Here is a 21,184-nt window from a genome sequence, read left to right as displayed (position 1 = left end):
GTTTATTCCCCTCCATAGAAGCTGACTGTCCTGCAGAATCTCTTGTGTGTAACTATTTTAAATGTCTTCAAAGTTCAAAGTAAAATTTATTATCAGTGTACCTGCACGTCACCACATACACCCCTGAGGTTCTCTTTCTGCGGGCATATTTAGCAAATATATAGAGCAGTAACAGTAAATATCAGAAACTGTAAACAAACAGTGCAACTGCAGCTATAAATGAATAGCAAAAAATAACAAGCATGAATTAACAAGATAACTGAGTCCTTAAATGAGTGTGGCTATCTCCTTTTGTTCACTAGCCTGATGATGGGGTGGGGGGGGGGGGTAGTAGCTGTTCTTGAACCTGGTGGTGCAAGTCCTGAGGCACCTGCACCTTCTATCTGATAGCAGCAGCGCAATAAAAGCATGGTCTAGTAGTAAGGATCTTTGACAATTGATGCTGCTTTTCAATGGCAATGTTTCATAAGACTGTAAGATACATGGAGCAGAATTAGGCCATCTGGCCCATCGAGTCTGCTATGCTATTCAATCATGGCTGATCCTTTTTTTTCTCCTCCTCAACCCCAGTTCCCAGCCTTCTCCCCATAACCCTTGATGTCATGTCCAATCAAGAACCTATCGATCTCTGCCTTAAATACACCCAATAACCTGACCTCCACTGCTGCATCTGGCAACAAATTCCACAAATTCACCACCCTTTGGCTAAAGAAATTTCTCCACATCTCTGTTTTGAAAGGGCACCCCTCTATCCTGAGGCTATGCAGATGTGCTTAATGGTTGGGAGGGTTTTTACCCATAATGTACTGAGCCAAGTCCACTACCTTTAGTAGGATTTTCTGCTCAAAGGCATTGGTGTTCCCACAACAGACTATAATGCAGCCAGTCAGCACACTTTCCATCACAAGTCTTTAGAAGTTTGACAAGGATTTCATTGACATGCTGAATCTCTGCAGACTCCTGAGGAAGTCGTGCTTTCTTCACAATAATACTTGTATGATGGATCCAGGACAAGTCCTCTGAAATAGTGACACTCAGGAATTTAAATCTACTGGCCCTCTCTACTTCTGATCCTCTGATGATTACTGGCTCATGGGCCTCTGGATTCCCTCTCTTGAAGTCTATAATTAGTTCCTTGGTCTTATTGCCATTGAGTGAGAGGTTGTTATTACTACACCACTCAGTCAAGTTTTCAGTCTACCTCCTCTATGCTGATACAGCCCACAACACTGGTATTGTCAGCAAACTTGTATATGATGTTGGAGCTGTACTTAGCTGCACAGTCACAAGTGTAAAGCGAGTAGAGCTGGAGCTAAGTACACATCCCTGCAGTGCTCCTGTAATCATTAAAATACTTTAAATACAGTGAAATGGGCACAAGCTTTTATGAGCTTTTTGGATGTTGCTTGCCACCTGCTGAGTAGTCCAGTTGTGTTGGCCACAGAATCAAGTACTTACGTCTTTGGAGTCTGTGTGATGACATAAGTTCAGTGCAGCTTCGGGGCCAATGTGGCGAGGGTATAGAGAGTGAGCACAGGCTGATTAGGTTGAACACAATTTGGCCCAGACTCTTACCAGGTGCTCACAGGAGATCCATATGGCCTATTTCCCCATTATTCCGAGGTTATGTACAGTGACACCTCCTCCCACCACACTCTCAAACCCCTCTGGCAATTAATTAGATAGAGTCACTGGTGTCAATCCGATGTTCACTACAAAAGGTAGTGAATTCGGTCCAGTACATCACAGGTAGAACCCTCCCAACTCATTGAGCACATCAACATGAAATGTTATCATAGAAAAGCAGCATCGATCATCAAAGATCTTCATTACGCAGGCCATGCTGCCATCAGGTAAAAAGTACAAGAGCTCCAGCACACTCTCCACCAGGTTCAAGAACAGTTACTACCCTTCAGCCATCAGGCTCTTGAACAAAAGTGGACAACTATAGTCATTTAAGGACTCTTTTATCTTGTTACTTCGTGCTGATTATTTTTGCTATTTATTGATTATCTGCATTTTCACAGGTTGCTTACAGTTTTTGTTCCCAATGCTTACTGTTTACAAATCCTGTTTACAGTTACTGTTCAATAGATTTCTGGGTTGTATGTGGTGACATGTATGTACTTCGATAGTAAATTTTTGTACTGTTTCAGTCAGGTATGTTATGGAAATCCGGGTAATGGTTGTGCCATCGATTAAAACCATGATGACAATTAAGGTTCTTTTAAATTAAATAATGGCAAGTAGGATCACATGTTATAAATGTTTAAATAATGCTGTTTCCATCAGTAAAGCAGGTTTAAAAAAAACAGCAGAAGAGTCCATCCATATCATACATTTTGTGAATGGCCTGTTATGACCATTTTTACTTCTCTTTCATTGCCAGATGATTCATCTTCAGAATGCTGCAGCGGGAATGGCTCCACTACTCTGAACCCTTCAGCATCAAACAGTATACAAGGGGGCAGTACATTCCCTGAAGTGAACGGAAACAGTTCCACTGGCTTGGACTACAGTGCCAGCTCAGAGGACCAGCCAGTCAACCTGAGTGAACGGTTTCAGCCTAGTCAAGTGGATAATGGAAGTACGGATGGGCAAAGAAACCGGGTCAAATACATTGGAAAAGGCACATCAGATGTTAGATTGAACAGGGATGCAAGAGAATATGGGAGTAAGGTACAGTCTAATTTAACTTGCCTTAGTTGAAAATGAGTGCATTGACTGATAATTCCAGGAATTTACTTGAGAATGTAAAGGCTTGAGAATGTAAATACTCTTGTATTGCACATTGAAATTATTCCCTACAATTATTCTTTGGGAACTGAAGATGATGAAGAAATCAGGAAAGATTTAACTGTATTTCTACATAATTAACATGAGTTTTATAACTTTTTTTATATTTACATATACACTGATATTTATAAGAGGGTTATGTTGTATTGGTCAACTTAAGATCTAAATTAAATTGATTGATTTCTGCTTTGCCAATTGACAATCCACTAGATTGTCAATAACTAGATGTCAACAGCAGAAAAGATGGCGCCAGTGACCAGCTTTTGAAAATCCTTTGTTTTTGGATGTTCAGGTTAAGCTCTTTCAATAATACACTTGATGAGATAGTGGAATGTGATTTGGACCCTGGTCTCTGAAATTATGTAATTGTAAGGATTGGCTGGGTGCTATAATCAGATGATGGAGAAATGATGAAATCTTAGTTCTAGAGCAGGGGTTCTCAACATTTTTAATGCAATGGACCAATACCATTAAGCAAGGGGTCCATGGACCCTGGGTTGGGGACCCCTGTTCTAGAGTAAAGGCATCAGTTGAATATTTTCCCAGTCATCCTATGGATTAACTTCTCTCCTGTGGGAGACTTGTAGGTTAGGTGCAGTGTTGCTGTGGAAAGATGAGGGTTAGCATTGAAGCAATTATGCAGCCTTGCACAGCCAGAGATGGATTGGGTTTGTGTCTGTAACGGACCCATTGGTTAAGATCACAACTTGCATGCTATGACATTGCAGATACTGACAAAGTCAATGGCATTTCCAAGGATGTTTTCACAGGGAAGTAAAATGGTTAAGTGATAAGTAATAGCAAAAGGAGAGAGGAAGATAAAAGCAGAATTAAACTTAAATGAATTCAATAAAGACAAACAAAAAAGCTCAACTTACATGAAAGGCAACATTTTAAAATAACATCAGGTTTCATTACTTGGTGAACAGCAGTGAACATATGCAGCTGGAGTAGCCATTGATAAATTTGCCACTGTAATACTCTGTCCTTCAGTAACATATACTTCAAAGACTTGCATCCATTCAAGTGGCTAATTTGGAAAATAGAAAGCAGCACTATGCAAATGCATAATTGTTGGCAGTCAAATGAGTTATGTGCATTTTTTGCTCATTTGGAAAATGCCAAGTAGTGCACACACTGTGCATAATTTTAACACTCAGCTTTGAGTCCCTTTTTCCATACATGGAAATGCTTTTGTTCATGCAAGCTGAAAAGCAATGCAATGCAATTTTATTGAAATGTATACATATTCTCCTATAATGCACTTCAAAAATACTTCTAAACTTTAAAATGACACTCCACAGCCATTATATAGATTCTGTCATGTTTTGAAGTGTGAATCCACATGTTAATTGTATTTTTAAGATTCAAAGGTAATGACTTCACAATAGTTCTCTGACCTGGACAATAAAATAATAAGCACCTATCAATCTTTGCTCATCCCTCAAGGAGAATCAGCAAAGAAATGGCAGGTGGAATATATTGTAGTGTCAGGATGTATATGGCCATGCACTTTGGTAAAAGGAATAAAATCATAGACTATTTTCTAAACAGGGAGGAATTTCAGAAATCAGAGGTGCAAAGGGACTTAGGAGTCCTTGTGGAGGATTCCCTAAATGTTAGCTTGCAATTTGAGTTGGAGGTAAAGAGCAATTGCAAAGTTAGCATTCATTTTGAGAGAACTAGAATATAAGAGCAAGGAGGTAAGCTAGGTATAAGCTATTGCTCAGACTGCATTTGGAATATTGTGTGCAGCTTTAGACCACTTACCTAAGAGAAGATGTTCTAGCATTGGAGAGGTTCCAGAGGAGGTTCACAAGAATAACTCTGAGAATGAAAGGGTTAATGGATGGTGAGCATTTAATATTCCTGGGCCTGTACTTGCTGAAATTTAGAAGAATGAGGGGGGATCTCATTGAAACCTATCAAATATTGGAAAGTTGAGATAGAGTGAGTGTGAAGTGGATGTTTAAATAGGGGGAATCTATTACCAGGGCACAGCCTCAGAAGTACAAGTTCATGTCTTTAGAATAGAGATGAGGGGTGTTTCTTCAGCCAGAGGGTAGTGTGGATCTGTGGAGTTCATTGCCACAGATGTCTGTGGAGGCCAAGTCATTGAGTATATTTAAGGCGGAGGTAGATAGGTTCTCAATTAATCAGGGTGCCAAAGGTTACTGGGAGAAAGCAGGAGAATGGGGTTGAGAGGGATAATAAATCAGCCGTGATGAAATTGAATGAACAGCTTAATTATGTTCCTGTATCTTATGGTCTTATGATTTTATGGAGAAAGGTAAATTGTGTAATTGAGCTATCATTGTGCCTATTTAGAATAACTAGGCTTTGTGATCTTCAAGTAAATGTAGCTGTACCATAACAACCGAATGCTAAGTGTTCCTAGTGTTTAATAAAAAGCCTATTCTGGGCTTTACCTCATGAACTGCCATGGGATATCTATTTGTTTACTTATATGTTTCAAATCTCTTTTACTTGAATTTACTATAAGTACAAAATAACCATTTAAAACATGGAAGATGGAAGAATGGTCATTTTCTCTTTCTGCTAACTGACGTTCTTCTGAACTTCACTGAATATGAGTTGACATCTTTAGAAAACTTACTAGGCTCAGGAACAAATAATGAGTGAAAGTGAGAAATTGCCTATTATTAAGAGAAATGTGGACCAATTAAAGGAGAGTATTACCAGAAGCAAGTGAAGAAATCCATATTTGTGATCAATATTAAAATGTACTACATTTACTGGAAAGGTTTTATTCATAAAGATGAAGGGCAAATGATTTAAAAAGTGGCAGGAAAAAGTTAAGGAAAATAAATGTACAAGTGAATATATGAACTTACAAGCAAGAGGTGAAGCAGAATTATTGACTCTTTGTTTGATGACTGCTAAATTGAGGGAGAGATGTACGGAAATCTGACCCTTAGCTGCTTTACAGCTTTGCCGATGACTGACTGCAGCTTTACTCCAGCCTTGTCCTGTAATGTCATATCAGGTGCCCCTGCGTTTGCTTCCCTTCTAGTTAAGGTATCATTCCAGAGTCTGCAAAAATAGTTGTTAATGTATGGTCTGGTATTACTATTCAGGATGTAGAACTGTTCATGTTCATCCTGAATTGCTTTCTTTCATTTAGAACTTTCATTTAGAACTTCCTTTAATTTAGAATTTAGACACAACTGCGCACGCGTGTGGATGTCAGCGAGTTAGACCAGCGGGAAGAATTTAAAAGAAGAGCATTTCTTCTTCAGCAGTTTGATGGAGGCATGACTGTGCGGGGGCGTGGACATCAAGTTAGACCGGCAGGAAGAATGTAAAAAGAAGACAGCTTTATAGAGCAGGCGCCGGAGTAGATGGAGTCAAAGTAGGAAAGCTTTGGCTCAATGGGGCTTTGGCGATAATGGGTCAAGGCAAGGTAAGTTATTTGTGAAGAACAGGAATTGGAAGGATATCTGTGAGGCTGATGTTCTGTACTGGGTGTTGGATATGGGATGTCCAGGAGAATGGCAGCATCCCGGATGGCACATCTGTGCCAAACGTGTCGAACTGCAGCTCCTTGGAGACTGGGTTAGGGATCTGGAGATGCAGTTCGATGACCTTCGTCTGGTCAGGGTAAGTGAGGGGGTGACAAGCAAGTAATCACACCAAGGCCTCAGGAAACAGATAAGTGGGTGACAGTGAGGAGAGGGAAGGGTAAGGCTGTCCCCCTTAACAATAAGTACTCCTATTTGAGTACTGTTGGGGGGGAAAACGACCTACCTGGGGGAAGCAACAGTGGCTGCGCCTCTGGCACAGAGTATGGGCCTATGGCTCAGAAGGGTAGGGAAAGGAAGAGGATGGCAGCAGTGATAGGAGACTCTATGCTTAGGGGGTTAGACATGCAATTCTGTGGATGCAAGAAAGAAACGTGGATGGTTGTTTGCCTCCAAGGTGCCAGAGTCCAGGATGTTTCTGATCACGCCCACAATATCCTGAAGTGGGAAGGTAAACAGCCAGAGGTCATGGTATATATTGGTACCAATGACATAGGAAGGAAAAGGGAGGAGGTCCTGAAAACAGACTGCAGGGAGTTAGCAAAGAAGCTCAGAAACAGGATCGCAAGAGTAATAATCTCAGGATTAGTGCCTATGCCACACGACAGTGAGTTTCGGAATGGAGTGAGGTGAAGGATAAATGTGTGGCTGAGAGATTGGAGCAGAGGGCAGGGATTCAGATTTCTGGATCATTGGGACTTCTTTTAGGGCAGGGGCGACCTGTACAATAAGGATGGGATGCACTTGAATCCGAGGGGGACCAATATCCTGGCTGAGAGGTTTGCGAGGGCTTTTGGGGAGAGTTTAAATTAGAATTGCTGGGGGGTGGGAACCAAATTGAAGCGACGGAGGAAGGAGCAGTTGGTTCACAAATAAAGAAAGCTTGTGGGCAGTATGAGAGAGAGGATAGGCAGGTGATAGAGCAGGGATGCATTCAGACTGATTGTTTGAGATGAGTCTGTTTTAATGCAAGGAGTATCATGTACAAAGCAGATGAGCTTACAGCATGGATCATTACTTGGAGCTATGATGTTGTGGCCATTACAGAGAATTAATGGCTCAGGGGCAGGAATAGCTACTTAGAGTGCCAGGCTTTAGATGTATCAGAAAGGACGGGGGTGGGGGGAACAAAAGAGGTGGGGGCGTGGCACTACTGATCAAAGATGGTGTCACTGCTGCAGATAAGGAGGAAGTCTTGGAGGAATTATCTACTGAGCCTCTGGGGGTGGAAGTTAGAAACAGGAAGGGGTCAATAACTCCACTGGGAGTTTCTTATAGGCCACCCAATAGTAACAGGGACATTGAGGAGCAGAAAGGGAGACAGATTCTGGAACGGTGCAATAATAACAAGGTTGTTGTGATGAGAGATTTTGATTTCTTCAATATTGATTGGCATCTCGCTAGAACAAGGGGTTTAGATGGGGTGGAGTTTGTTAGGTGTGTTCAGGAAGGTTTCCTGTCACAATATGTAGATAAGCCTACAAGAGGAGAGGCTGTACTTGATCTGGTATTGGGAAATGAACCTGGTCAGGTGTCAGGTCTCTCAGTGGAAGAGCATTTTGGAGATAGTGATTGTAACGTTCTCCTTCGGGTGTAACGAACGCCGAATTTAACGTCCGGATAAACCACAGTTAATAAGAACCAGATCGCAGTAAGATTAACCATTTACTGTTCACTCTTCACATTAACATATGGTGAAAACTGTTGATAAAACAATACAAGATTGATACAGTATTTGTTCCTTCCTTAATATCACATTTCAAGTGTAAATACTTGCAAAGGTGACTATAACTACATTACACTAAGGTGCAGTATACAGGGAGAGTTTACCTGCTCCATTGACTACTTTAAATACACTTCCATGCAAACTATCCGCGACTCTTTAACTAACGAAAGCATAAACATTATCTACCGTCGTTACCTCTAACAGGATCAGCATTAACATCTTAGTTCAATATATCGATTATCTATTAACTTACAGCGTTGCTCTCACTGTGATTTCTCATGCCTGCAAAACTGCTTGTGCTCAGGTGAGCCTCGTGGAAAGCCCCCACCCTCGCGCTAATTTCAAACCGGTGTTTTCCCACAAGACGCGGCGAAACCGGATGTGACGTCATCGCATGCCGATATATTTTACATGCAATGAATACACTTTAAACACTTCTAATTCTAACTAGAAAATACTATTGAATGAATTACTAAGCGAAAATATTATAAACTAAATAACTGTCGTAAAGACAGCACACTCCCCGCTTGACCTTCGTAAGGTCACAATGAGCAGAGTACAAAACTTAGTCTCTTAATCAGTCATTGGGTAGAAGTAGAATAACTTCTGTAACTGGCCCTTGGTAAATTTTCACATCGCCTTGGTCGGTAGTCTTCAATTCGATCTTCCTGACATGTCCATCCTCGCTAGGGAATGTAGCAGTGATTCTGGCCGTTGGCCAGATTCCTGTGGGGTCCTGTCCACTTTTGTCTCTGTTGCAACAAAGGTAGATATTTTTGTCTCCAGCGAGGCCAGAACTGATTTGCCAGAGCCTGGACTTGTCTCCATTGCTTTGTGTACAAATCCTTGTCTGAGAAGTCTCCTGGTGGAGGAGGTGCTCCTGCCTTCTGCGTAAGGAGCGTTGATGGCGAAAGTATAAAGGGGTTTTCTGGGTCAGAAGACACAGGTAGGAATGATTGTGCGTTTATAATGGCTGTGACCTCTGCCATTAGGGTGCACAGTACCTCGTGGGCCAATCGGGTGTGTTGCTGCATCTCAGGTTTCCTTTTCCGGGTTTTCCATAAGGACGTGAACCGTTTGACTGCCTGCTCTTTGTTATCTGGTGAGCGCTGGCATGGTTCTCTGATAGGCAATGGGGCAACCCCATTATTTGCTCCATCTCTGAAGACCTTGGTGTCTTTGGGTCTTAAAGAAATGGTATCTTGAGCTGATTGTGCAAGTTTGTTTCCGTGCTCGGTTTGAACGAAAACTGACTGACCTAGCGTCTCGTCGGTTACTTTACGCTTGGTAATGTCTTGTTGTGCTTCTTTGATGCACGGGACACTCGGGCAGGGTTGAAAGATTGAATGGCGGCCACTCTCTAGCACATTGGTCTTGAGTGTGTTAACCATCGGTTTGTGTACGTCACCGAGACACACCTCTCCTATCACCACCCAGCCCAGATCCAGACGTTGCGCGAAGGGGGCGTTGAGTGGTCCATTGATCTGCTGCCTAACCTTGTGTACCTGGATAACATCTCTTCCTAATAGCAGGAGTATTTCCGCTTTCGGATCCAGTTCTGGGATGTGTTTGGCGATGTGGTGGAGATGAGGCTGGTGTAGCACCGCACTTGGTGTCGGGATCCCAGCGCGGTTATTCATGATTTCATTGCACTCTAAGAGCGGAGGGAGACAGATGACGACTTTACCATCCAGGGACTCGATCTGGATGCCTTCTGCCTTCCTTCCTTGGGTTTCCATGTTGCCTGAGCAAGTTTTGAGGTAGTATGGGAACCGCTCACTCTCAATGTTGAACAATTTAAAGAACTCTGGACTGACTAGTGAATGATTGCTCTGATCGTCCAGAATCACATAGGCTTTGATGGCCTTGTCTTTGGCTCCTTTAGGGTACACCTTAGTGAGGCAGATCTTGGAACAAGAACGACTTGACTGAGCTTGACCGCAAACTTCTGTACAGTTCGTGCTGACAGCTATTGACCTAGAGTGAGCCTCTCCCTCCCCGCCGTCCTGTTGTGGGGGTGAAGGAGCGCTCTCGGTTTGTGGTGACAGGTCGGGATGCATGGCCTCGACGTGATCTGGGCTGCCACATTCCGGACACTTCACGGCGATCGTACACTCTCTGGCGTGGTGAGAGGTTGAGGAACAGCATCTAAAACATATTCTTTTCTCCTTGAGAAGAGCCGTCCTCTCTTCAAGGGGTTTTTCCCTAAACATTCTGCATGCTTTCAGGGGGTGAGGTTTGTTATGCAATGGACAATACTTGCCAGGGTCGTTGTTAGTTGTAAGGGCTTCGGTCTTGAGCACTGACACGGGTTTATCAATGTTGAAAACATTCGAAACGGATCTGCCTGGCTTGGTGTAAATCGAACTGCTTCCTGGACCTACAAGGCTAGGGTCGTTTCGCCTCTTCGCCTCCTTGCACACAAACCTAGTGAGGAGCTCAAAGGGAGGAAATCGACCATCGTGGTCTTCCTTGTACTCTGAGGCAACAGTCAGCCACTTGTCCTGCAGCCCAAATGGAAGTTTGTCCACAATTGGTCTAATCCCGGATGGAGTATCTAGGAATACTAGACCAGCTGAATAGCCATCTTCTTTGGTGCCTTGGATCTCCATGAGTAAATCTCCGAATTCTCTTAACTTAAAGTGATCTTTGGCTGACACCTTAGGAAAGTTTTCCAGACGTCGATATAGCGCCGCTTCAATAATGTCGGAGGCCCCATATCTCTCCCAAAGTCTCTCCCACGCTTCGCTTAAGGCTAGCTCAGGTTTGTTGATGTACACTGAACGCATGCGTCTCACCTGGTCGCGTGATTCTTTCCCCAGCCATTTCGCCATAAGGTCCAACCTTTGGGTTGCACTGAGCTGGACCCCGTCAATCACGTTGGTGAATGTGGAGAGCCAAGCACGGTAATTTTCGGGTTTATCGTCAAACTGGTACAGTCCCGAAGTGACGAGATCCCGTCATGCTAAATACTGCAGCGTGGGATCGGCTGCAAGCGGCATGCGGGCTGGAGAAGTACGTTGGCGCCCATATGACTGAGAACGCACGTTTCTCATGGAATTTGCCATCCTGGATTCAACCTCCGCGTCTCTTCGCATCGAACTTTGTAACTTTGGTGTCAAAGTATATCGGTTGTCAGCTCTTTCATTCTTGACTTCATCGCGGGGCCGTGAGGGTAAATTCTCTTCCTCGTAGCTGGGGAAGTTATCGAATAGGTATGGAGAGGGGAGACGAGCCTGCCTGTCTGCTTGATATTGTACATAGTCGCTCGTGCGTTCCAGTCTGGTCCTTTCCAAAGCAGAACTTGTTTCGGTCAGATCACGCGACCCTTCAGCTTCTTCTATGTACTCTGCTTCCACCCTGGCAGCTTCTCCTTCTCCTTCTAGCTGCAGCACATGCAACTCTGTCGATATTTTTGTCATTTCCAACTGGGTTTCGGCTTCTCTGGCGGCCTTTTCTTTCTGGGTTTCGGCTTCTCTGGCAGCCTCTTCTCTTTGTCTGGCGGCCCTTTCGGCTTCTTTGGTGGCCAGTTTCATTTTCAAAACTGCCTCTTGTTTGGCGTAATGCAGTCGCACCTTGGCGGCTTCTGCCTTGGCTCTTGCCTGTGTGGACTTACTTGATGTCGTTCTACTGCCCTTGTCGCTGGGCGCCATCGACTTGATCCCGGATCGAGCTGACATTGCAGCACTTGGAACACCTGATAACGCCTGGGTGGGCTTACTTGATGTCGGTTTACTGCCCTTGTCGCTGGGCGGCGTCGACTTGATGCTGGATTGAGCTGACATTGCAGCACTTGAAACACCTGATAATGCCGCTTTTTCACTGTAACGTTCTCCTTCGGGTGTAACGAACGCCGAATTTAACGTCCGGATAAACCACAGTTAATAAGAACCAGATCGCAGTAAGATTAACCATTTACTGTTCACTCTTCACATTAACATATGGTGAAAACTGTTGATAAAACAATACAAGATTGATACAGTATTTGTTCCTTCCTTAATATCACATTTCAAGTGTAAATACTTGCAAAGGTGACTATAACTACATTACACTAAGGTGCAGTATACAGGGAGAGTTTACCTGCTCCATTGACTACTTTAAATACACTTCCATGCAAACTATCCGCGACTCTTTAACTAACGAAAGCATAAACATTATCTACCGTCGTTACCTCTAACAGGATCAGCATTAACATCTTAGTTCAATATATCGATTATCTATTAACTTACAGCGTTGCTCTCACTGTGATTTCTCATGCCTGCAAAACTGCTTGTGCTCAGGTGAGCCTCGTGGAAAGCCCCCACCCTCGCGCTAATTTCAAACCGGTGTTTTCCCACAAGACGCGGCGAAACCGGATGTGACGTCATCGCATGCCGATATATTTTACATGCAATGAATACACTTTAAACACTTCTAATTCTAACTAGAAAATACTATTGAATGAATTACTAAGCGAAAATATTATAAACTAAATAACTGTCGTAAAGACAGCACAGTGATCACAACTCCATCTCCTTTACCATAGCATTGGAGAGGGATAGGAGCAGACAAGTTAGGATAATGTTTAATTGGAGTAGCGGGGAAATATGAAGCTATCAGGCAGGAACTTGGAATTATAAATTGGGAGCAGATGTTCTCAGGGAAATGTACGGCAGAAATGTGGCAAATGTTCAGGGGATATTTGTGTGACATTCTGCATAGGTACATTCCAATGAGACAGGGGAAGGATGGTAGGGTACAGGAACCTTGGTGTACAGAGGCTGTTGAAAATCTGATCAAGGAGAAAAGAAAAGCTTACAAAAGGTTCAAAAAAGCAGGTAGTGATAGAGATCTAGAAAATTATAAAGCTAGCATGAAGGAGTTTAAGAATGAAATTAGGAGAGCCAGAAGGGGCCATGCGAATTCCTTGTCAAACAGGATTAAGGAAAACCCCAAGGCATTCTATAAGTATGTGAAGAGCAAGAGAATAAGATGTAAGAGAATAGGACTAATCAAATGTGACAGTGAATAAGTGTGTATGGAACCAGAAGAGATAGCAGAGGTACTTAATGGATACTTTACTATAGTATTCACTATGGAAAAGGATCTTGGTGATTGTAAGGATGACTTACAGTGGACACAAAAGCTTGAGCATATAGATATTAAGAAAGATGATGTGCTGGAGCGTTTGGAAAGCATCAAGTTGGATAAAACACTGCGACCAGACGAGATATACCCCATGCTACTGTGGGAGGCAAGGGAGGAGATTGCTGTGCCTTTGATCTTTGCATCATCAATGGAGACAGGAGAAGTTCCAGAGGATTGATGGGTTGCAGATGTTGTTCCCTTATTCCAGAAAGGGAGAAGAGACAGCCCAGGAAATTATAGATCAGTGAGTCTTACTTCAGTGGTTGGTAAATTGATAGGGAAGATCCTGTGAGGCAGGATTTATGAACCTTTAGAGAGGAATAATATGATTAGGAATAATCAGCATGGTTTTGTCTTAGACAGGTCATGCCTTATGAGCCTGATTGAAATTTTTGGGGATGTGATTAAACACATTGATGAAGGTAGAGCAGTAGATGTAGTGCATATGGATTTCAGGAAGGCATTTGATAAGGTACCCCATGCAAGGCTTATTGAGAAAGTAAGGAGGCATGGGAACCAAGGGGACATTGTTTTGTGGATCCAAAACTGGCTTGCCCACAGAAGGCAAAGAGTGGTTGTAGACGGGTCATATTCTGCATGGAGATTGGTCACCAATGGAGTGTCTCAGGAATCAGTTCTGGGACCCCTTCTCTTCGTGATCATTATAAATGACCTGGATGAGGAAGTGGAGGGGGATGGGTTGGTAAATTTGCTGATGACACAAAGTTGGGGGTGTTGTGGATAGTGTGGAGGGCTGTTAGAGGTTACAATGGGACATTGATAGGATGCAAAACTGGACTGAGAGTGGCAGTTGGAGTTCAACTCAGGTAAGTGTGAAGTGGTTCATTTTTGTAGGTCAAATATGATGGCAGAATATTGTATTAATGGTCAGACTCTTGGCAGTGTGGAGGATCAGAGGGATCTTGGAGTCCAAGTCCGTAGAACACTCAAAGCAGCTGTGCAGGTTGACTCTGTGGTTAAGAAGGCATACGGTGCTTTGGCCTTCATTAACCATGGGACTGAGTTCATGAGGTGAGAAGTCATGTTGCAGCTATATCAGACCCTGGTCAGACCCCACTTGGAGTACTATGCTGAGTTCTGGTCACCTCACTACAGGATGGATGTGGAAACTATAGAAAGGGTGCAGAGGAAATTTACAAGAATGTTGCCTGGATTGGGGAGCATGCCTTTTGAGAATAGGTTGAGTGAACTTGGCCTTTTCTGCTTGGAGTGTCAAAAGATGAGAGGTACCCTGACAGAGGTGTACAAGATGATGAGGCATTGATCATGTGGATAGTCAGAGGCTTTTTCCCAGGGCTGAGATGGTTGCCACAAGAGGACACAGGTTTAAGGTGCTTGGAAACAGTTACAGTGGAGATGTCAGGGGTAAGTGTTCTATGCACAGAGTGGTGAATGCATTGGATAGACTTCCGGCGACGTTGGTGGAGGCAGATACAATAGGGTCTTTTAAGAGACTCTTGGATAGGTACATGCTTAGCAAAATAGAGGGCTATGGGTAACCGTAGGCAATTTCTAAAGTAAGTACATGTTTGCCACAGCATTGTGGGCTGAAGGGCCTGTATTGTGCTGTAGGTTTTCTATGTTTCTATCTGTCAAAATTCTCAAATTTTTCAACCGTCTCACAGCTACTAACATTTAATCAAGAATCCTAAATAATTTAAAGTGAATACAAATTAAGAAAGTTAGTCATATCACTTAAACTACTTACAATGCTTATTAGTAATTAGAAACTGAAAATAGAACTCATTTCAAAGTAATTGACATTACCACAGACATTATTTTTACTTTTTCTTAATGGTATAAAATTTACATTCAAAGAAAGGATGGACTGGTCTGGTAGCAGATTTTTTAGCTTAAATGCTGGGGACTTTCTGCAAACTTATATTCCATTTTGAATCAAGTGGTGAGACATATCAACAAATTCTCCCAGCAAGTTCATGATTTTCACTTGGAGTCACATATACCCCTAAGACCCAAACTTCCTGCCATTTATATGGGTAAGTGCTGGCATTTCACTATAGAACTGCTGGCAAAACCCATCAAAATTTGAGCCATAATATCTGGTGTGTCAAATTTTGTATCGCAGCTACTTACTATTAGTTAAGCCAGTTAAGCTCCTTACGTGCAGTATATAACTTCATTATTTCAGTTATACCTTTGTATGTATTTTGCTGACATAAAGATGAAAAAGAACTTGTTTTCAGCTCCCATATATTGCATGAGCATACACTATATTGCAGCTGTTCAATATTGTACCAGAAATCCAGTCCATTTGTTTCCAATAGAAGCACATTTTAAAAACTGGCTACAATGTACTGCGTGTATAATAGTGCATGAAATACAAGTGATATAGGACAGATTTATTCTGTGTTCTCTTCTGCCAAGGACTAGGGACAGGAAAATCAAAAAGAGAATTGATTTAGGTCTCTTGAGTATTGTAGTTTGAAACACAATTTAGTAGAGGTAAAGTATATATCCTGGCACTATTTCAAACAAAATATTTAGATCCTGGGTGTAGTGTCAATATCAAGGTGATTTGTAAGTACATTCTCATAGGTTATTTAAAAAGACATTTTCTTTGGCAGCCATCTGTACATCTAAACATTCTGTTGAATGGCATCGCTGATATCCACGAGATTCTCATGTTGAAGAACATGCATTCAGGCTCTCAGCTACTTGTTCCTACTGTTCATTTATCTTCAGGGATTTTGCTTCAGCAGCTTTTATCCAGCTCCCAAATTATTTATTCTTATGATACTCGTCTTTGATTATCATCCTTTTATGAAAATAAGGACTTCTCAGAAACTGCAAGCACCAAAGAAAAATAAATTTAGCAAATGCAGTAGATATGTTTTTCTTTACAATTTTACTCAGTAAATGTTAAATGAGCTGAAAACAGGCAGCAGTTACAGAGCAGAAATCACAAGAGCAACATAAATCCCATACAAACTGAAAACATCCCTGCAGGTCAAATGCTTTACTGTGTACTATTCTGCCAAAATGTATTGATTTTTTAAAAATTGGTGGTTGCTTCAATGACCAGTTCTTCTTGGAGTATGGAGAGCCCTGTTCTCAAGTCAATATCTCTGAATCATTTCTGGCTACCCAGAGACTCTGTTAGTCTATCAGGAATAGGCTAGACTCTTGCATCTAAATTACAGCTGTCAGATGAGCATGCAGCCATGATAGAATTTATTTATTTCAGCATCACACCATTTCAGTGTATATTATTGTCATTTATTATTTTCCAATGTCAAAGTACTGTAATCTTGCATAAAGTTTGTGTGTTTTTCGCTTACTATTTGCATGCATTTGCTGGAAAGTTATTCATACTGCTGGTTTTTGCAAAAATAAGCAAAATACTCCTAAAACATTCCTGCTCTTGGTACTTTAAGAGAATTAACAGTTCACTGTTAAGCAAATACTTCAGTATACGTCCACTAATGTTGCCATTGGTGACTCCTGGGCTCACTTTTAAAAAAGGCTTCTTCTAAAAACTTGAAATGGTAGAACTAAATAATCTGTGCTGCATATATTGATGAAAGTTAACCAAATTGTATTGCAAAACTAAAATAGTGGATTCTGGTTAATTGAGCCATCCGATCATTGAGGCAGCTGCTAACTTGGGACGACTCTTAAAGAACAAAAGCTAATCAAGAAAATAACTGGGATTGCCTTTGTTCATTTGGGACACCATGCTGCTTAATTGGGACAAATGACTGTTGCTGAACTGTTTCTAACTAGCGTCAGTCGTATGTGCTTGTGTCACCATTAGACGCTACACTGTGCTTAGAGCAAAGAGTTTTTAAATAGCATCAGTTGCTTATGTTCGTGTTTTAAAAAAGCAGTGATCTTTGTACTGAAGGTGAGAAATAAGCAGTAAGACCATTCAGAATTGTCTTCTCACTGCAGTTTCAGGCATTCAGGCATGGAGATGCCAGAAATGACTGGGAGTGAAAATGAAACGTATTTCACTACTTCATAAATTAGGAGCTATCAAAAATTTGAAGGTATTGACAATCAAATTGAATGTTACAATGAAAATGATGATTTGGAGAATGCAATCATCAAAAGCAGTGTATGAAGGCAATTCATTATCTGCACTGGATGTCTACGTTGATTTTGTTCATTTACAGTCAATCTGAAGAACATGCATGATGAATTCCTGTATCGATAACCATTAGGAGCTAATACACAGTTTTACAATACTGTAGAAGTATTAGCATTTGTTATGTATTTTATTTAAATACATAATTTGTTACTCAATTAAATGATAGTCTTTTTTTTACTTTTTAAACTATTTCCTTGAAATTCAGTTAATTGGGGCAGCATTTAATTGGGCAAAAGTGTACTGGTCCCGATGTGTCCAATTAACCAGAATCAACTGTATTTTCTTTTGTTACGTCAAATTGTTAGAATTAGAGATTGAACTAAATATTTAAACTGTTTGAATACAGTATTATTATTGAACACATTCACTTTCAGTGTTAACATTAAACATAGCCAGGAACCTGCAGGTAATTGGGCAATTTTACTACAAAGATATACATCTTACTATGGAGACCAGAGAAAAGATACCCCTGAGGCTTGATCCCAACATGATGCAAAATAAACTCCATTGCTTCTTAACCTAATTAAAATATTTGCAGCTGTGTCAGGAGCTGTGATTCAAGCTATAGCACTCCTGCTGCATTTGACAACATAATTTTCTAGAAGTTTATCATTAAAAAAGTTAAAGTAGAAGTCTTAATGCAAGGAATAACAGACCAAAAACATAAGGCAATATATTTTACTATGAATCACAGCCTTTGAACCAGAACCAAGTAGAAAGGAAGCAGAGAAGAACCACAAATCTCTGGGGACTAACAATATAAAAGCAGAATTTCTGAAACAGGATGGTACATTATCCTTCAATGGCTGCTATGCATTTATAGTGAAACTGAATGGGGCTATTATTTCCAGGCTTTTTAAAAACTGGATGATAAAGGAGTGTAGGATTTCTATAAAGAGGAGTGACCTTATAAAGGATTATAAAACTTTGAAAGACATGGATAAGTTAAATAGTCACAGTCTTTTTCCAAGGGTAGACAACATAGGTTTAAGGTGAGAGGGGAAAGATTTGAAGGAGATTTGAGAGGCAAGTTTTTCCACACAGAGGGTGGTAGTTGAAGGGTACAGCAAGCAATCAGAGGTGCAATCTCAGCATTTAAATCCATTTTGGCATGTACGTGGATAGGAAAGGAATTGAGGGATGAGGACCTGTTGAAGGAAAATGGGATTAGTATGTATTGGCATCTCAGTCAGAAAGGAAAATCAGGCTAATAGGCCTGTTTTCATACATGTCTATGGAGGTGTCAATGGAAACTTAATTGTGTCAATCCTGAAAAAAAATCAGCCTGTTAAATTTCTTAAATTCATTAAGTGAAAGAGAGTTTGCAAGGAAAGTAAAATCCAACCTTGTTGATAACTCCTGAACCTACGTTATACTTAGTAATAAATGTAAAAGATCCTACAAATACTGGAAATTCAGAGTAACACGCACGAAATGCAGCAGAAACTCAGCAGGTCTGGCATCATCTTTGGAAAGGAATAAAGAGTAGACAGTTCAGGCTAGTACCCTTCCTGCTGAAAATTCTCTGCCCAAAACATCAGCTCTTTCTTCCTATCCAGAGAGGCTGCCTGACGTGCTGAGTTCCTCCAGTATTTTGTGTGTACTACATTACACTTAGATTAGCTATAATGAGGGTGGGTTAGATATTTACCTTCAGTGCTTCCTGTGCTTGGTTGTCTATGCCATTGAAGTATATTGTTCCAGTTCAGTCCCCAAGTATTTTTCTATATATTATTTTAAAAGATGATGAAGGGTGTGTGGGAGGAAGCCCCGTGAATTTATCATTCATATATAGGAAAATACACATTCCCTTGCAAAATTACCTTTAGTCAGCAACAGTAAATGTGTGGTTTACTAACAGTTGCTCACTCTACCATTGAACGTTCAGTTCCACTGGAATTCATTTTCACTGGAATTCATTTTCACTGCAAGTGAGAAAATCTGAAAGGTGTCTCCTTATCAATGAAGTGGGCCCATCAGTTCTGTGCTAAATGTAGCCTGGTCTATACCTTTTAGAAGCCAACAGCTAGTTATAGTTTTTAGTGGACTACCAATTTACCTGAGGCTTTGGAAATCTCACCTATAAAATGTCACCAGGATTTCCCAGCGGGCTACCTCAACATTTATCACAACACACAAGCTCCTACTTTGACATTTCTTAAGCTCCTACACCATTCTTGTGTCCAGTTCACTATAGTCATGAAATTTCATTACTTCCATGTACAATTAAGAAGTGATATTACAGCTCCTAGTCCTAATGGAATCGCTATGAACAGAGCAATTAAAAGTAGAAATCTATGACCCTCACCCATGTCTTAGCTTATTTGCCTTTCAGATGATTTTGTAATTTAAATGTTAAATTAGGTTTATGTTTATTAAGCTGTGCATTCACTTGTTTAACGCATAAGGGAACTTTTTGTTTCTTTCTGTATTCTGGTGTTCTCAAAGTACAATAGATTGGTTCTTTTTATCATACACACTGATTTAAAGCTTTGTCAAAACAGATTAAACAGGAATCATGACAGTGAAATGCAAGCACCAAATCTCACGAGATTTGAACTAAATTAGGTCTCACTGATTTCATCGCCATGCAGGTTAAAACCACCCATCTGCCAGTCATTTAAAATATTGAATAGACAATTAGGAATTTTGTGAATTGAGCACACTGGCCTTCAATTTGATTCTACAATCACTTTCCTATTGAGTAAGACTTTCAGTTTAAGCAAATTTTCACAAATTTCACTTTGAAATGTATACTCAATATTGATTGGTTGGTTTCTTGCCCAACAGAGTGCCAGGTATTAGGTATTACATATACTTCCCATGTAGCTGCGAGGTAGATGCCCTATAGTTTGAGCTGCTGCCAAACAAGATTGCAAAAAAGTGAAGTGTACAATATGCTGGTAATAATTGTAACTTTCAGGACTCTGTTTTGTGTTCATTTTAATGGGAAACATTTTTTCTAGTTATCTACTGTAAGCTTTCTATTGTGCTTATAACTGTGCTCATAAACAGTGTCACAGTTTATGCAATATTTCTTTCAAAGCACCTGCTTGAAAGCTCCAATAAAAACAGGAAACATTGGAAACACTAAAGTCAAATTTGAAAGTTTCAAGCAACACACACAAAATGCTGGAAGAATGCAGCAAGCCAGGCAGCATCTATGAAAAGAGTAAACAATCGACGTTTGGATCAAGACCCGTCATCAGGACCTGTGATGTTTACAATTTATTTTCTTTGTATAGATGCTGCCTGACTTGCTGAGTATCTCCAACATCTTCCATTTTGATTTCTGAATGGCAGCACCAACAGTTCCTTTATTTATTTAAAGGGTGTAACTACTCCATTCTCCAAGTATGAATGAGTGAGACAAAAGTCAGGACTTGTGACTCCATTAAATGGGCATATTTTATTTACATCTCCTCTCAAAATGCACATGACATGTATTCCTGGTGTGAGTTTTGAAATGTGCAGGAAGATCCCATTTGGTATTGACCCCTATAATTGTAAATTATATCATATTGATGATCTCATCATTTCCCAACATTTAACCCAGACATGCTTCATAAAATTACTGATAATCAGCAGCTAATTGAGACTTATGTATAGTTATTGTTTGCGGAATCTTTAAGTTAAAACAATGAGGAATACAGGCGATAGTTCTGTGAGATTATGTGTAGATGCCTTTATGAATTAGTTTGACAATTTGTTCCAGCTTATTTAGTTTCACGGCTGCTCATTTGACAGTATATTTTCTTATATCAATGCCAATCCACTTATATTTTCTTCAGGAATAAGAGGAGGTGGAATGGAAGGATGCCAAATAGTTGTGGTCAAACCACAGAAAAACTATGTTCACAG

At 40.9% G+C, this 21,184-nt stretch overlaps 2 protein-coding genes across 6 annotated transcripts in view; one reads left to right on the top strand and one right to left on the bottom strand.

Moving 5' to 3' along the window:
* The window catches only part of LOC132399855 (nucleolar protein 4-like), a 338,547-nt gene that overhangs the window by 193,740 nt on the left and 123,623 nt on the right, over positions 1–21,184 (top strand). For all 5 annotated transcript variants that reach the window (XM_059980691.1, XM_059980692.1, XM_059980690.1 and 2 more), the window contains one exon: positions 2,390–2,679. In XM_059980691.1, coding sequence (XP_059836674.1) covers positions 2,390–2,679 — 290 coding nt within the window. The remainder of the gene's footprint in view (positions 1–2,389; positions 2,680–21,184) is intronic.
* LOC132398934 (uncharacterized) lies at positions 7,510–11,037 on the bottom strand. The gene is made up of 2 exons (XM_059978773.1): positions 8,318–11,037; positions 7,510–8,039 (listed from the first exon to the last, which is right to left on the bottom strand). The coding sequence occupies exon 1, from the start codon at positions 10,896–10,898 to the stop codon at positions 8,751–8,753; it is 2,148 nt and encodes a 715-aa protein (XP_059834756.1). The 5' UTR covers positions 10,899–11,037; the 3' UTR covers positions 7,510–8,039; positions 8,318–8,750.

This window comes from Hypanus sabinus, chromosome 9, assembly GCF_030144855.1.
Source record: "Hypanus sabinus isolate sHypSab1 chromosome 9, sHypSab1.hap1, whole genome shotgun sequence".
NCBI lineage: Eukaryota > Metazoa > Chordata > Chondrichthyes > Myliobatiformes > Dasyatidae > Hypanus > Hypanus sabinus.
Note: the sequence above shows the minus strand (reverse complement) of the source record. Positions and strands in the feature narration are given on the sequence as shown.

Bases quoted from the DNA above. Each gene is read 5' to 3' on its own strand.
- LOC132398934 (XM_059978773.1), bottom strand. From the start codon at position 10,898: ATGGCGAAATGGCTGGGGAAAGAATCACGCGACCAGGTGAGACGCATG.